Genomic DNA, 13313 nt, shown 5'->3' with positions numbered 1-13313 from the left:
GTGTGCACTCAGAGAATCGTGAGAGCAAACAGACATGAAGACACAACCTCTCACTAAAACAGACAAGCAGAGCAGGGCAACACCGAGCAATAAACCTGCATAGGCAATGTGTTCTTCCTGCTGCTTTCAAAATGTACTGATGGTTTAATTGCTACGTTCTGCATTACATCATAATTATTTACAAACCGATTCATTTGGGCTCTGAAAAAACAAAACAAAAAACCCACGATGCTGCATTTATTTTCCAGAAACAGCAGGCTTTATAGCAATAGCAAATGCTTTTTTCCCCTAAAACTCCCAAGCAGCAGTATGGTTGCAGGGGGTGATTTTCTTGGTAGACATAGTGTCTTTCTTGCCTTGCGTTTCTAGCATTTTCACAGCACAATATCATCTTGTGGAAACTCGCTGACCTCCACTCTCTCTGTACACACACTGCTTCAAATCTCGGTAGCAAAGAAAGCTCCATTGTTATTTTAGACAGGAATGCACACAGGTACTACATTCTAATGGAAAGAGTACTTTTAGGTTTGAGCACAGCAACAGTGGGCCATGTGGAACTGACCTGCACAGCGTAACACATTCCAGTGTTTGATATGCAATCTGACTGCATGAGACCTCTACAAATGATACAAGAGGTACACCATCTATAATTGACCAAATATAATGTATAGTCTAAAAAAATATATTTATATTTATGCAAAGTTACATCATGTCTTTATTAATTTAATAAATCATGAAGAATATGTGACAGAAAATTAGAAATACCTGAAATATGCAGGCAGCCCTTCAAATAAATGCTTCACTTGCAATGCATCCTGGATGTTCTTTCATATATAAATAGTGCATCTCCCTCTCCCATGTCAGTTTGAGATAGCAGAGCTGACTGTTAGGCTGATAGAAGGTTCTCAGTTGGCAGATGCCTCTGTATCCAAGACTGCACTCAGGAACAGTAACAAAAACGACTATTCTGTGAATGTGCTGAAGAAACAGAATCTCTAAGCTCTGTTACGAGGTATACATTTTTATTCAATAGATTCCAGAAAGGCACTAAATAAAATAATGGAAAGCCTTTGTGATTCCAGTGCAGAAACTCAAAACGTACATTGATACACATACATACATACATACTGTATACTTTCACTGACAGGTAGGTCACTACATTGGTTGCAAGAAACTAGGAACCTATGATGTCACCGCCATTCGCGGAGGATAAAACCACATTTTCAATTTAGATTTAAATTCTCACTTCCGATTCAAATGTACAATTTCTTCAAACACCTTGTAAAGATGTGACAGTACCCCCCCACCCCCTCCTCCCAAAAAAAACAAAAAAAACAAACTTTTCTGGCACCTTTAGACACAAAATTCAATCAATATTTATTTCAGCAGTTGTTTCTTCTCTTTTGAATTAGGCATACTGTGGGGTTCTTGTAAAGTGATCAACACATTTGATTTCAACATACAGTACACAAACAAGGTGAAGTTATTCAAGGGGTCGGGGAGCAAGTCGAAAGGATGAAGGGGGGGGGGGTTCTGGGCCCATTTTGTCCTAATGAAAATGAAGTGGAAGGGATTCTCTGCCGTGTCAGAACTGCTCTCAGGGAATTAGTGTCACAGCTCCTCTTTGTAATATCCAAGTTTTGCAAAAGACATTTCCTTCCTTAGCTGCATTACTTCCCAAAACATCTGTTCAGCTGTCAAAAAACCAAAAAAAAAAACAGAAGATACATTAAAAGGGCAAGAATGAATCTGATTACTACGATCTATGGAAGTATGGTAAATTGCACACTTTTGATGTCATTTCATTTCAATTCCAAATGTGTTAAACTACTGAACAGCATGCAGGGTTGTATCAATAACCAATTCCAATTCTAATTACCTTTTAATCAATTCCAATTCAATTCCCTTATAATCGATTCCAATTCCATTTTAAATCAATTCCAATTCCAAGTCCTTCAAAGGAAATACTTTGAAGAAATTGGAACTGGAATTGGGAATTTATTTTAAAAATAAATTGGAATTGAAAAAAAGGAACTGCCCCCCACCCTGACAGTATATAGTTAGTTCTTATTAAACCAGTAACAGGATGCTTACTAAATGAAGAGTACACTGCTACATTATTAAAGCACTTACCATCCTGTTTCACCAGTCCTTGATGAATGTAGCGGATGTAAGTAAAGAAGTTGCACACTGAAGTGATCTGGGGAATAGCAACAGAAAATACTCATCAGGACACAGACATAATTACACTCCAATACAAGCATGCTAGCAGCATACTCACAGCAGGGCTGTGCAATTCAGATAGTTAATTACAGTACAGTGCAAGAGGCTGACCTGACCTGTCACGGTCTTTACCTCAATTTCCACTTCTCACCTGAGCAGACCTCTCTGTATTTTATATACAGGTGATAATCAACTGATCCTATTGTGAGGCCTTGTTTACAAATGAATTACAAGAATAGAGATATGATCTATATTACTGTCAGCACACCACAGTGACTTTTAAACATGCTGTCACATGTGTTATCATACTGATCCTATTATGTAATAATTACTATCACTGACAGTATGGGTGTGGGTTTACATTTATACATGTATGACTGTTAGTTATATCTTTGAGAATACGTTTGTATTATAAGATTGCATGCATGTATGTTTTTAAAAAATGTAATATAAATAATTTATAAAAAATAAAAATAAAAAATAAAACACAAACATAAAAATGATAGTAAAAAATAAAAGTTTTGGTTTTTTTGCACTGGAGTGGCAGCTCAAAAGCAGATGTTTATCACTGCACAGTCTTCAAAGTCCTTACCCTATATCTACAAAAGGGAGACACGTAGTAATAGCTGCTGGATTCTCCAAACTTGATCCTGTGTTTACACATTTTGGTCTGACCGCTGAGTGCGCACTTTCTGTGATCGAAGACAAGAGGAGACACGCAAACACACACAATGAAAATGTTTGCACAGGATATAAACAACTGCTGAGATATCAATTGTAAGTTTATACCCTATAAAAACACCCTTGGGAAATGTCCATACCAACATTTCAGCCCAATTAGAATGGTCCAGGTACATTTAAGGGGGTGGGGTTAATAGTTCTGTGGTGTCTTATTAGTATTTTATGTTTAATTATTTGAATACTGTCTCTTCTCTAAATTAAGCTACTGTCCCCATGCCATCTTCCAATACAGTCCTTGCGTGGATTGTCGTAACACAGCACCGCGACTTACTTCAGGGACACTTTGTAAGGGGTTCCAAGCATGCAGGATTCACATTCATATTCAAAACTAAATTAAAACTGTATTCAAAGAATTTTAAAAAAGCATTAAAAAAGGACAAGTTGCCTGCATTTCACCAGCCTTCTCTGAAACCCAAGAGAGAGAGAGAGAGACAGCGGGAGATTGGAACAGTCCGGGGGGAGGAGCAAGATTAAAGAAAGGATTCATTTATTGACTGATCATTTTCACTCAAACCAGGCCATCTCAAGAGTGCTGGAACTGTGGAGTGCAGCAAGGTTGTCATTATCATCCAGTATGTGGAGCTATAGACACATAACTGCACATTTTACAGTGTAGTTGTCAGGGATTATTGTATAGACCAACAGATCCAACTGTCACACACACACACACACACACACACACACACACACACACACCTTTGGATACAAATAATCTATAAATCACCCAAAACTGGGTAAAGCGGGGTGTGAGGATTACTGTGGGGGGTGTTTGAACCTTACAAACATTAAACACACACACACCAAGTTTACAAATCCCCTATTTGGAACTGCATTGCCCTATAATACTGCAAGCATGGTCAGGTATATAAGAGCAGGGGTTTAAAAACAGGCAAGCTGGTGGAAGGGCTTGAGGGATTGACTTACGTTACAATTTCACATCTCCGGCCACTACACCACCAAGGAAAGGAAAAAAAAAAAAAAAAAGAGAAGAAAAAGAAATGAAAAAATAATGAAAGAGCAGCCACGCAAACCCTGATGAGAGCTGGAATAAGAGAGGCGATGTGAAAACAGACTGCAGTGCTGACATGGATATGGAGATGTGGAGCAGGCCCTGTGTTAGGAGGATTGGACTTGTATTCTCACTGCACGTCACAGACAAAAAACATAACAAGCGAAATCGTGCATTTTGTGCAAATGAATGCAAAAATGAGGTGGAGTTGTCATTTCTTAATTTTGAATAACCGGCAGGCATATTTTATTCTGCAAATCCAATATTCTAACAATGATCATGTTCACTGGAAGCCCTGAAGCAGGAGGATTGAGCTATTAGAAGGCAGAGGGGCTTATTTCACTAATTATGCCAGAATATACTTTCATTGACCCTACAGCATGTACAGTTCCAACAAGGGGGGCATTTAATAATCCAAACAGCAGTCGGTTTTTATTGCAGAATTAAAGGGTGGCAGTATTATTATTTATTTATTTATTTTTATTATTTATTTCTTAGCAGACGCCCTTATCCAGGGCGACTTACAATTGTTACAAGATATCACATTATTTTTACATACAATTACCCATTTATACAGTTAGGTTTTTACTGGAGCAATCTAGGTAAAGTACCTTGCTCAAGGGTACAGCAGCAGTGTCCCCCACCTGGGATTGAACCCACGACCCTCCGGTCAAGAGTCCAGAGCCCTAACCACTACTCCACACTGCTGTGTGGACTATTGAGTCAGAGTGGTTCTGACTTCTGCTGCTCCAATACTGAATTTGATACCTTTTTCCCCTCTGCATCAGAATCCACTTGGCATTATCTGAGCAGGTAGAATCCTAGATGCCGGCTCCTTTTGAGTACTTCCCGAGTCCAACAGAAAATGACACAATGCTGTGACCTTTCAACTGTGTTGGATCAGGTTACAGCAAACCAACAGAGCATGTGAGTTCATCTAATTTCATCATATCACATTTCATCTAAGAACTCACTTTGGTCCTCCGCACTCCACCGCCGCAGCCTTGACGACGGGCAGGGACTGGAACCCCACAGGCTCCACACTCAGAGTGTTGTTCTCTACAGCCTCCAGGATCGCAGACGCCAGCTGAGGAGGGCAAGACAAGTGGAGGTGAGACCCAACAGAGAGATCCCTCCACGCACAGGTTAGGGGGAGCTAAACCTAGAGCCTGCAACGTGTACCCCCTGCAAGGATGCAATTACAAATTCAGAGCACTAGTAGCGGGAAAGGACCAGGATCCACAGCATGTAGATGTGCAAGTGGGACAGACAGACCATAGAGGAACTACAGGATCAATGAAGTGAATGTGCTCACTTTTACTTTTCGTTGGCATTCTCCCATGGCTGGAATGAAGAGGACCAGAGAAACTATTTTACTGCAGGGATAGGGAATTTAACCATATCACTGCACCCTTCCACCAAACACAAAATATAAAGTGGCAAGGACACTTCACCCTATCATAAATATGTAGTCCTGGTTGCAGCTGATTTGCATCGGGATGCATGTGTAATTACTTTTAGGTCTGCAGTTCAGTTCCAGCTTTGGTTCGGTACAGGAGTTAGTAGGGATCTCTTTGCGAGTGGACTCAGTCTAGTTCTTAAACTAACAATCCCTGGCCTACCCTGAACCCGAGACACAACGATATCATATAATAAATAGGCAATGCTTGCGACATCTACTGGTTCTAAAGAAACGGATATTAATACACCCGAAAGCCCTAGATTTAAGGGCTGCAATATTGCGCTCCGGTATATTTAATTGATCTCGAGTGCGGTCTCATCAGACACAGGCAGTGGGAGGATATTAAACTGCTCGACAAAGATCTGGGCAGCCGTCCTCAAATAACAGTTTTGAATGTCATTTACTTTTCATTCACGTTCCACATTGCGTACACTTGCCATACTTCAGTATTTGCATATTAAAACACAGATCTCATATCAGCCTCCTGCAATATGCTTTATGTAATTGCACCATTTCATAGTCAAAGTGCATTGTGCGTCATCAATACAAATAATAAAACACAGATCTAGTTTTTCAGATTCCAATGTTTTTGCAGTAGTGTTCTAGCTTAGTTTGTAGTTCTGATGCCACCTAATCCCACTCTCACAGAAGCCCAGGTTAGAGGTTTATCCGACAGAAGACATTGATGCATTTTAGAGATCTTGAAGAGCAATGCTATCCCAGACAGGAAGGGTTCTAGAATATCCAACCTTGTTTCCACTCGGAGGCTCATTTAAATGTCACTTCAAATGCCTGTCAAGCTTTAGCCTAGCCTTTGCTCTGGTTGCTTTAAAAGCTGTAAATCATAAAATCCTTCAATAGGTACAGTGGACAGCTGGTTAGGAGAGCTCCAATAGAGAAGAGCAGTTTGCCAGGAATGAGATATATTAAGCTAGATGTGATAAGCAGGCATATTATCATGTATGTATGATGTATGTCTGTATGCATGTGCTCTTCTGAATACTTAACTTGATACCCAAGTGCATTGTTCCTTTACTTACTGCAGGTAAACTCTCACAGGTCACAGCCAGGATATTCTATGAAAACGTCAACCCGAAATGCAGAATATGAATGCCTCAAACCCATGGCAGTTATATATGGCTGATCTGGCTAACATGGGTCAGCCAGATCAGCAATTTCTGGAAATAAAAAATGTAGTATCTAAACCCTGCCACGTGGTGTCACTATAGAGGTGTCTCAATCAATACAGTAGCTTTGTATAGCTCCGTCAAGCACAGGTAAACACCAACACAACCTCATTCTAAAGACACTGTGCAGAATGGTTAATGATCAACGGAGCATAATAAAATCAATTCCCTGTCGCCCCTCCCCACTCAGGGTGCAAGAGAACGTCTCTCAACACGCCAGTCTGATAAACCGCTCTAGAGTAACCTTTATAAAACATTTGAATGACTTGCCTCACTTTTTGAGAAGGTTAAACAGGGGTAAATATCTTCTTTATAGATTCGTTCTAAAAAGGAGCATGTTCTTTCTAAAGTGGGCTCCTCTCTCCAGGCTTTAAATTCACTGAAAAGCAGCAAATCCACCTAGAAAAGCAAACAAAAACAGATAGACAGCTGACAAACAAATCAACAATACAGAACAGTAAATACATCAAACACTACATCGTTATCCAGACTCAAGTTTTTTATTTTAAAAAACATTTTCAAAATAAAGTTCTTAGTCTTTATCTTACAGAATTTGGCAACACTGGGGAAAGTCTGTTTACTAGTCTTACAATAGCATAAAGCAGGGCTGGAAAGAAGACTCCCATTGCATAGTAGCTTGATCCATTCCTGGTTTACTACGAGTTTAATTAGACACACCTGAGCTTGTTCCCTATATTCTGTGGCTAATCAAACTCATATTAAAACCTGGAATGGGTGAAATTTCTATAAAATAGGAGTCTTATTCCCACCCCTATAAAGTATCTGAATTAATTAAACGTAAACTTTTGATACCTTGTCAAAGGCAAGCTAAAAATCCACCATGAAAAAAACAAAACATACAAACTAGTAAGTCATGTTTAAAACCAGCAAAAGCACGGCTGTTCCATTAGTCACGGCTAGTTCGTTATTTCATACCTTCAGCTCAGCATTGCAATGTTGCTGTGCCTCTATTGTAATTCAATTAAGTAAACAATCAAAGTTCACGTATTACTACTGAAGGCCCATTAATCTATGAAATCTAAGAAAAGGCTGCCCAACTTTGACCTTCGTACAAGATTTACTTGAGCAGTAACCATATCATAAAAGTGATGCTTTATTTCACATTTTGCACAGTTCTGCAGCTTTTCATGACATGTCATGTTCTACGGGTGTTCAACATGAGCACATGGACTTTGATAGTTAACTGCATTACCACAGAAGCAAAACAAACAGTTCATTAAAATGCTTAAGGGAATATATTAAAGAAGCAACCATAAAGGCATGACTACCTATACACAATGTGCACAGTTATCAGCCACACAGCGTAGTTCTAGCTGACTGTAAACAAACTCACAGTTTTCATATAATGTGATACGATGGAACAGGTGCAAGGTGGTGCACACCCAAGTTCAACAGCTGGGTGGAGCCGAGACTAAAACTAATGAGTGACTCACCCAAGCTGGCAGCCAGTCACTACATTTTCAAGCAAGTTGTGTTAACCTGATATTCAAGAACACATCCAGTAGCAGCACTCCCAGCATCAGTATATGTGGAATGCAATAGGAAGTCCCACGCAGGGAGTACATTTACAGACTTTTTACTGTCTACTATATTTCAGTAATTGAATTTAGAACCATACTGAATAATTGCACACTCATAAAAAGATAAGCGAACAGTGGGGGGAAAAAAAGGTTTATAATACCACAGTTCACAAACTGGGAGAAAAACAGGTGTGAGTAATCATGACTGGAAATGAGAAGCAGCACATAACTGTAATGATCTGTGTGATCGCAGACGACCGCAAACTGCCTCCATATGCGTAACTGAGGTTGTATCTTTGTAAATACATGTTTATTTGATTAATTTTTTTCCTCAAATTGAGGGTAGGAAATTTTGACTGCGTCTTAAATTCGAAGGAATACGATAGCTAGATAGATAGCTAGATAGATAGCTAGATAGCTAGAGAGAGAGAGAGAGAGAGAGAGAGTAGAGAGATAGAGATATATAGATATATATAGATATATTGTAAGGAAGCAGGTTGGGTGAGACAGCATGGAGGGGGTTAAAACCTCCCTGTGAGAGAAACCTGTGTGGAATGCACTTATTGTTTGGATTGATTGCTTATTGTTTTGTTTAATTGTTTTATTAATGATCATCCGCACCTGGGCGTTATTGGGGAATTAGACCCAGGTGTGGGGTGTAAAAGGAGAGCAGGCAGTCTGCTCGGGGCTGCTGAGTGGAAGGAGGCAGAGAGGTGCGCTGTCTCCGAGTAGCCATTGAATTAAAGTAAGTGCTGTGTTAAACCTGGGTTTTTGAAAAGACGGGGAAACAGCTTAGCTGTCCCATGTTAGTCAGGGAGTTCCTGTTTGTGTAGTTAGTGCTCATAAAGAGCTAGGTGTTTGTTTTTGTATTTTTGTTTTGGTGTTTATTAAAATAGCGCAACCGCGCAAGAAAAAAACCATTTCTGTGTGTTGGGTCACTGTTTTTAAAGGGGCAACGAACCCGAGAGAGGTGCAAATCATTACAATATATATATATATATATATATATATCTCTCTCTCTATCTCTCTCTCTCTCTCTATCTATCTCTCTCTATCTCTCTCGCTCTCTCGCTATATACACACACACTTCTCTATTTCTACTTCTCTGGTCTTTTCAATCAAAGTGGCCCTTCATTTCCCCTGAATAGAAGGAGCCCCTGGGTGAAGTTCAAGCTCACCTCTCTGCAGTCCCTCACGATGGGCTGCATCATGCTCAGCTCCTGCTGGCTGCCCAGCATGGCACTGCTGGTGCTCTTGTTCCGGGCGTGCCCTTTCTTAAACGGAGTCTTTCCACCGGGCGGGAGGTCTTTAGAGGGAGAGGTGGGGGAAGTGGAGAGGACCAGCGTTTTCAAAGCAGCTACTTCAGCCTGCAGAACATCAATCTGGAAAAAACAAAAAAAACACAGTATTAACTCATGGCTTAAAACTCACATTAGCCCTGCCCAGAGTCCTGGGTTTCAGAACTACTTTCACTTAAGTATTATTTAAATGATCGGACGTTAAATAAACTGTTCCTCCCTTATAGTGGCTTGAACATCTCCTCTTAGTAAACCTACAGACTCTTTCATGCTGCAATGAGAATTATTATTATTTGTTTATTTAGCAGATGCCTTTATCCAAGGCGACTTACAGAGACTAGGGTATGTGAACTATGCATCAGCTGCAGAGTCACTTACAATTACATCTCACCCAAAAGACGGAGCACAAGGAGGTTAAGTGACTTGCTCAGGATCACACGAGTCAGTGGCTAGAGCAGACTTGGCAGAACACTGCCAGGTTTAACCTTACTGCAGTTTAACCTATTGAAGTCCCCTATATTAGCAATGCAGACACCGCTTTGCTAGAATTCCTCTCACCTTCCCCTGTGCCTCCTTTAACTGCTTCTCCGCAGTGGCCTGCTTGACGTTCGCTTCTCGCACCATCTTGTGGGCTTCCTGTGGGAGCACCAAAAGCTTTATTTAACACTTCACTCTCTAAACCGCTTTTCCTTCCTCATTCAACTCTACAGTAAAAAAAAAACATTTTGAAGCTTGCCCAGAAAAAAGCAAAAAAAACAAAACAAAAAAAAAAACAACTTTTGTGCCTTTTTTACATGATACATTTAAAAGAAAAACAAGAAAAAGTTCAGCTAGGAAGAATAAAAGCCAAGCAATTGATTAAAGAGGAAGTACAGGTAAGATTTAGCACTGCAGCTGCTAGGTGCGCATTTACACAAACTCAGTGCTGCATTCTGATGAAGAATCCAAACAAACCTCAAACAGGCTAGCTGTGAGTTCTTCCAGTTCTTGCCCAAGTTGGTCCCTTACTTTAGATAGTCTTTCACATTCTTCGTCTTTTAACTTAAGGTCCTTAAAAATAAAATAAAATAAAAATAAAAGGAAAACGCCTTATTTCTGTGCCAAAATTTTTAAAAGGTATATATACTCATGCTGCACAGTATAAGCTAGGTTACTATCTATTTTCATAGTGCCTTGTGTTACCACTCCTGCCTGGAAATGTGGGCTGTATCTCCATGTTCCACGTGGTCACAGCACATCACACAACTCGGACGTTACTGTGTAAAATCCAGCCTGGTTTGTAGGTTATATTTTGGGCTTTCACATGCACTGATGTTCAGCATTGATCCGGGGAGGGTAGTGCTCGTATATTTTATATATGGGGGGGTGTTCTCAAACCCCCTAACCTTGTAAAAGAAGCCCTTATTGAACTGCATTGGAAATGCATGACTGTAGCGTGCATCTGTTTCGCAAATACTGTAGTGCTCCATGAATATGGCTCCTCTGTAGCTTACACAGATGAAGCCATTTGCTGAAACATTCAAAAGGCAACTTCTTATAGGTTTTACCTTCGTCTGTACTCTGATTTTAGAAGGAAAAAAAAAAAAAAAAAAAAAAAAATCACATGCAACTTTGACCTTGAAATTGGCTCAATTTGCTTCTGTACTGCACCTAAAGCTCCTTTTATTTGTCGGTTCAAATTAAATATGTTACTCTAACAATAACTATACTGCAGAGAAGGCGGGGCCACAGAACTGAAAGATCACAGAGATATGATCGTTCTGCAATCAGGAAGCACTGATCACCCTAAACAGTGATCAATAAAAACAAATGCCCACTCTGCCTGTCTTTCAACCATAGAAGCTTCAGTTTTCAACTACAGTTCTGGCATATCTTTAAGCTGGCACAGCTTAAGCGCTTACTTTCCATCACCACTGAGCAAATAAACAAGAAAGTGCAAACAATCTGCTCCTTTTCAATACTGTTCACAAGACCTATTTAGTGGTTTGTAGTGTATATTAATCAGGCAGCAGACAGCGATACTTCCTCTAAAAGAAAACTCAGTCAACTGACAAACAAGTCAAGCCACAAATGAACTTTGCTACCCTTACATTCTATGCTTACTGTTCGGGCAACCTTACAGAAAAGGAGAACCCACCAATAAATGCCATTTCTTTGAGCTGAAACTGATAAAAACAGGTCTCAATTTGTAGACTGTATGTCTGTGAATAAAAATAAATAAATAAAAAAAAAAAAAACATAAAAAAGTGGGTTCAGTGAATAGCTAAAATCACCATTAGGAACATCACAAGTTCTTATACAACCTCTGACCCCTGCTTTTACCCATCTGTTACCTGTACAATCTGGTCTCTTGGTTATTTTACTCCAGACTGTTCAAATGATAGAGTCTGTCATTAAGATGATGAAACCTACAACAACGCTCCCTGGATCCATCATCTGTCCTTCAGTCCTGCTTAGCCAACATCTCACCAGTTTTTACATTTTAAACGAACACATCTAATATACAACAATAAATCTGCAGTTGCAATACTGCAAAATGAGGGGGAAAAAAAAGAAAAAAAAGTCAAACCCTTCAAAAAGTCACCCAGTAATTTAGCTTACCCTTTGTGCTTTAGTAAGCTCCTCCTTCAATCTCTCATAACCTTTTTCTCTTACTTCCATAACGGAGGGGCTCCTCAGGCGAGACAGGCTGTCTGTGCTCAGCCCAAAGACATCCCCACTCTCCTCACCCCCGCGATCTCCCGGGCTGCCATCGAGGAACTCTGCCCCCAGGCGCGCAGGCTCGTTCCGGGAGGCATGATGCTGGGAGCCGGAGGAAGAGCAGGGCACAGCGATCTGAACATCCGCTGCCAGGACACTGCAACATGAAAACGTTGGTGAGGGTTTATACTAAAAGAACGTCTGTAGATCACAGTGTGGTTTGTGTGTGGGTGGGGGTCAGAGCCTGCAAAGGCACATGTACTGTATGTTTATATAAAAATGTATGTCATATAGCAGCCAGACACTGGTCTCCCATTGCTTTCTGAGGAGGTCGGATGTTCTGTTATTGCTCAGTACTGGAAGAGATTACACTAATTAATGACACCTGTTTAAAAATCCACTGCTTACTGATGAAACGCTTCCCTCTGATGCTCGAGCCCTGCTCTCAAAGAGCTAACTCTTTCAGGGGACTACAGTGATTATTTCAGACAAACAGAGGTAAATAAAGAAATCACTTTAAAAAGTTGTACTACAGCAGGAATAGTGGAATTGAGCTTTGAGTGGTGTTTAGTGAGAACAGTAAAACAGATATTGTTGCTGGATTGAGAAGATTATCTGGATACAAAGTTTCATCCCAATATTGATAAGAGAAATTCACTTTTGCCTGGCAAATGCCCCCTAGCAGAAGGTGAGTAAAAATGCATTCACGTAATACAAAATATCAAAACAATCAGGATTATGTTTCAAAATGTGTTGCTGGGATACATCAAAGATAAAGTAATATGTGTCTTGTAAACACTGTAGTGTTTTGTAATCAAGTGGCGTACACGATTTCCCTGACAAACAGCTAAGGCAAATTTTCTGGAAAAAAAGATATACAGTGCTCCCTCGCTAGAAGGCTCTCGGTTATAACACTCCTCGGATATAACGCTCCTACAGCATGTCCCCCAATACCCTATACTAGTGATTCATGCAATATTTCTACAGTAAATACAGTACCGGTGTTGTTCAAACTTCCATTTCTCTCTCCCTTTTGATACAAAAGCTGCGCTGGCACTTTATAACACAGACATCTTATTCAGCATTCGTTTTATAACTAAATAAATACTAGTCCTATTACGTGGATATCTTTCCTAATGTATTTACTTTTTG

At 40.0% G+C, this 13313-nt stretch overlaps 1 protein-coding gene across 7 annotated transcripts in view; it reads right to left on the bottom strand.

Moving 5' to 3' along the window:
- Window positions 1–1005: 1005 nt before the first annotated feature.
- LOC117419351 (rab-3A-interacting protein-like) overlaps window positions 1006–13313 on the bottom strand; it is a 32217-nt gene continuing 19909 nt past the window's right edge. For 3 of the 7 annotated variants that reach the window (XM_058985604.1, XM_058985605.1, XM_058985606.1), the window contains 10 exons: window positions 12063–12318; window positions 10416–10511; window positions 10020–10097; window positions 9342–9545; window positions 6893–7021; window positions 4948–5060; window positions 3889–3912; window positions 2816–2915; window positions 2134–2200; window positions 1006–1694 (listed from right to left, as the gene is read on the bottom strand). In XM_058985604.1, coding sequence (XP_058841587.1) covers window positions 1612–1694; window positions 2134–2200; window positions 2816–2915; window positions 3889–3912; window positions 4948–5060; window positions 6893–7021; window positions 9342–9545; window positions 10020–10097; window positions 10416–10511; window positions 12063–12318 — 1150 coding nt within the window. In that variant the 3' untranslated portion in view covers window positions 1006–1611. The remainder of the gene's footprint in view (window positions 1695–2133; window positions 2201–2815; window positions 2916–3888; window positions 3913–4947; window positions 5061–6892; window positions 7022–9341; window positions 9546–10019; window positions 10098–10415; window positions 10512–12062; window positions 12319–13313) is intronic. The other 4 variants (XM_058985607.1, XM_058985610.1, XM_058985608.1 and 1 more) reach the window with 3 other exon arrangements.

This window comes from Acipenser ruthenus, chromosome 14 (genome assembly GCF_902713425.1).
Source record: "Acipenser ruthenus chromosome 14, fAciRut3.2 maternal haplotype, whole genome shotgun sequence".
Lineage (NCBI taxonomy): Eukaryota > Metazoa > Chordata > Actinopteri > Acipenseriformes > Acipenseridae > Acipenser > Acipenser ruthenus.
Note: the sequence above shows the minus strand (reverse complement) of the source record. Positions and strands in the feature narration are given on the sequence as shown.